This window comes from Pteropus alecto, unplaced genomic scaffold (genome assembly GCF_000325575.1).
Source record: "Pteropus alecto unplaced genomic scaffold, ASM32557v1 scaffold155, whole genome shotgun sequence".
Lineage (NCBI taxonomy): Eukaryota > Metazoa > Chordata > Mammalia > Chiroptera > Pteropodidae > Pteropus > Pteropus alecto.
The window spans coordinates 1,361,643-1,366,027 of NW_006438113.1; the positions used below are offsets into that span (position 1 = coordinate 1,361,643).

At 42.4% G+C, this 4,385-nt stretch overlaps 1 protein-coding gene across 1 annotated transcript in view; it reads left to right on the top strand.

Annotated features, from left to right (window-relative positions):
• Positions 1-4,385, top strand: part of GRID1 (glutamate ionotropic receptor delta type subunit 1) — a 672,081-nt gene that overhangs the window by 444,120 nt on the left and 223,576 nt on the right. Inside the window, exon 5 of the mRNA XM_006915454.1 lies at positions 2,220-2,390. Coding sequence (XP_006915516.1) covers positions 2,220-2,390 — 171 coding nt within the window. The remainder of the gene's footprint in view (positions 1-2,219; positions 2,391-4,385) is intronic.

Below are 4,385 nucleotides of genomic sequence, written 5' to 3' on the forward strand. Positions count from 1 at the left end.
ATTGTTTTCTTAATTTCTCTTTCTGAAAGTTCATCATTGGTGTATAAAAATGCCATTGACTTCTAAATATTTATTTTGTAACCTGCTACTTTACTGAATTAATTGATCAGTTCTAACAGTTTTTTGGTGGAATCTTTAGGGTTCTCTCTATATAGTTATCATCTCATCGGCAAATAATGAGAGTTTCGCTTCTCCCTTTTTAATTCGGATGCCTTTTATTTCTCTTTCTTATCTTATTGCTGTGGCTCAGACTTCCAATACAATGTTGAAAAAGAGTGGTGAAAATGGGCATCCTTGTCTTGATCCTGATCTTAAGGGAAATGCTTATAGCCTTTCCCCATTCAGTATGATGTTAGCTGTAGGTTTCTCATATATGGCCTTTATTATGTTAAAGCATGTTCCCTCTATTTCCACTTTGCTGAGAGTTTTTATCATAAATGGATGCTAATTCTTTGTTGATTACTACAATTCATCATACTTGAGAATTATTAGTCATTCTAAAAGAATGCAGCACTTAATTTCTTACTTTCTCCCAGATCTAGCATGTGGTTTCATTGGACCATCTTTGAGTTCACATCAGATTCCTCTACGACAATTCCTGAAATACACTTACTATTTTACCCTTAAAAATATTATGTTTTTATTTAACAGACTTTAAAACACTTGATTACTAATTTCTAACCTCAGTACCTCCATTTATATCATCTCATTGTCTAAAAGCTAGAATGTATCATCTGCAAGACTGAATATTGAAGATCTATTTTAAAATGAGGTTCTTCACAGTTAAAATCTCAACTTGCAACCAACCACCGATTTGGTCACTTTTTAGAGACAGTCAGTAGTAACCAGAGCTTTTCCTTACCTGACTCTCTCCTACTGCTAAAACCCTTGGTTCATGCGAGTTTCCATTTTCTGTAGTTTTCCTTTTGTTCCCAGTCATGAAGCAGTTTTGTGCCCCTAGAATCTTCTCTCCATACAGCTGCCATAGATTTTTAAAAATGTAAATCTCATTGTGGCTTATTTATGCCTAAAACCTTTCAAAAACTTCCTTATTGCCCTTAGGGTGAGCATTTTAGCTGGCTTTATGAGCCCTCCTTGCACACTCCGGACCCCTCCCCTGCCACACACACATATCTGGCCCAGGGCACAGCTCCAGGGCTGCCTTTGACTTCCTTTCTGCCTGTGGCCCTATCCCTCCCCAGGTGGGGGAAGCCTATGGTGTTTCATGAGTCCTGCTGCCTCTACCTGGAACAGGGTAGCATAGGGCACAGTCTGTTCTCTCATCTTCAGCAGCACCACCACTAACTCAGCTTGGCATTGGCACCTCCTCTTCTATACATGCAAAAACTTTGCTTAACAAATTCATCCTTCAGGTTCAGCTTCAGTGCTAATTCCTCAAAGAAGCCTATCCTAGAAAGAGCTTCCCGTGGCTGGCTCCTTCGCTATTTCTATGCTTGAGAGTGCTCCTTCTAAATGGGATAATAATGGGATCTACCTCATAAAATTCCTAGGGCTGTTGTGAGCACCAAATGAGCTAATGTATGTAAAGTGCTTAGCCCACATTCTAACATGGAAAGCACAATGGGTTTCCTTTGCCTCTAAATTTTCCTATTACATCTTTAGTATATTTCATTCTGTGAATACCTTGAGCTTCGCTGGATGAGATTAGGGCTGATTCATTTACAGCTGTACCCCCAGTTCTTTGTACAGAACAAACCACAGATGAGATATTGGGTAGATTTTTGTACCATGAATGAATGAATGAATATATTTTCAAAATTTGTATGCAAATCATTTTTTAAAAGTGAATCTAATTATTAAAGAATAAAAGGAAACTCATTACATTTTGGTTAATGAATTTGAAAACTAGTTGTCCTGCACTTAATCTGACCGATGACTCCCAACAGAAAATTTAGCCTTACTTCCAGCTAATGCCTACCATGACTTTTGATAGCACTGGTTCTTAAGAGCTTGACTCCACGAAAGCCAGCACATTGATGATTTAGCCACAGACATCTTTTTCTGGTTTCAAGGAAGATGTTGAGTAACCCTGTTTGCGTTTTAGGGTTAGCAAGTAATATTTGTAAACATGCATCTAATGAACTGTATGACCTAGGCCCAATCCCTTAATCCCTTTGGCATTAGCTATTCAGGCTGTCGCCCTTGTGCAGAGAAAGTTCATGAGTTAATGGTAAGCATGGGTATCATTATCTTCCCAGGAAATTAGTGACCCGGAGATTCTGGATCTGGTCCACAGCGCCCTTGGCAGGATGACCGTGGTCCGACAGATCTTCCCATCTGCAAAGGACAACCAGAAATGCATGAGAAACAACCACCGCATCTCTTCCCTGCTCTGTGACCCTCAGGAAGGCTACCTCCAGATGTTGCAGGTCAGTGCCCACCTCCCCAGCTTCCTCCAGGAGGGACTCTCACCCATGCCTTTGGCCTGCCCACCACCTTTAACTGCTAGAACTCTGTCACTTGCTGACACATTGAAACCAGTCAACGGGGCTGTGCCTTTGAACAGCATTATCAGGCAGTTATGGCAGACAGGTCATATTAGCTCACTGGATGCTTCTTGTATTTAAAAGTTACATGCTTAGGTAGTAAGGAGATTCCTGTCTCTTAGACTTCTCTGATGACTGTTTTGTTGGGAATGGGTTCATCTGGCAGGACTGACTGGGGATGAAGACTTCCTCAGAGGAGTCATCATTTTGAACCTATTTTAGGTTTTCCCTATAGGAAGTCAGTAGTAATATGGACATGGCTCTTGTGAAACAACTAGAGACTGTCCCAAGTCATTGCTGAATACTGAGGCTTAGGTCAGTCAGGACACTGCTGGAATCTTAGCTGAGCAGGGAGGGATGAGAGGGCAGTACCATCTCCTGGCACCTGTTCCATCCCTTCTAAGATGAGAGGTAGAGTGCTTATGGTCAATCCTTCCACCACTCCCTCAGCAGAGGTGCAGCCTAAGAGTAGGATTTGGAGTTGTGCACCTGTTGTGAGGGATGGTTTTCTCTAGGATGTTTGGGGGTAAAAACGAAGCACTGTGGAAACTTCACTGGTAGCCTAGAATCTGCTTCTCCATTAAGAATATCATACATGAGAAAACTTACATTTGATTCTTGGTGGGAGCCTCTTAACATAAGGAAATTTCTCCCAACTGAGTTTGTGAAAAAATCCCAGAAGTTTGTGCATGTGACATGCTTGCTATTCAGCATTTGAAACTAGTTACACTTTTTTACCTACTCAGGCACAAGAAATGAAAATCAGAGTTTCAGGACAGAGATAGGCTGTATCTGCCACCTGAGTATCAGTCCTACCCCAGAAACATTTTGGTATCACCTCTCAGGACGTACACATTTGGGGGAGGAGGATTTTTAGAATCTTCTGAGTGGGATAGGTACATGTGTAATTTGTCAAAACATCGAATCCATTCTATAATCTTATATTTGGTGGCAGTGGGATGGGGTGGAGGTAGAGGTGAGGGTGGGAGGAAACATGCCCCAACAGATGGTAAACACTGAGGAAACACAACAGGCACTGATTTTTTTTGCTGGAATAATTCCCACTCTCCATGCTAAATGCTCCAGGAATCCATCAAAATATCTGGGTTTTTCTAAGGTGATGAGGGGTTGGCCAAAAGAGTGGACCAAAGGCATCTGCAGGACCTATGGACTCTAGAACCCTGGGCATATGGGCCAGGAGGAGAGGCAGGTGCTTGATACAAGATTTTATATTTTTGGTTGCTGCTGGCCTGCTCTGCTTTCCTCTATTACGGAGTTTGGAAGAAGAGGCAAGGGCCATGTATGTCCCTCTCAGTGTGCCTCTATATTTATCACTTCCACTCTCCATGTGGAAGGAAGTGGAGTGAGATGATGTGGCTCAGAGAGTGTAAGCCCATCCCCATATCCCCATCTAGGTTAGGAGGGAGAGGGGACTCCCTCACTCTCTGTGGAGCCAGACCCTAGGAAGGGCTCTCCAGTCTCTCTCCTTGAAGGGCTTGATCCTTCTCCAAACACACTCCAGCTTTGCCCCCACCCAAACATTTGCCTAGTTCCTTTTTAGTCCACTTCCCATCACAGAAACATGGGGGAAAGCACTTCTCATTGAGGTCTATGATTACTCATTTTGCATGGATTAAAGGTACAGGTGCAATTGTTGGTTGCATAGCAGAAACACTGGATGCAAAGAATCCGACTAGGAGAACAAGGGAGAAAGGGAGACTGCTGGACTTGATGAGGAATCAGGTTGAGGCCATACTAAAATGACCCACGCCCAATAAGAGTATAAACAAAGGCACACCTTGGAGATATGTGGTTAGTCATCATCAAATGTGGTAAATCCAATATCATATCTAGAACCTTGGCCTCACTTCTCCTCTC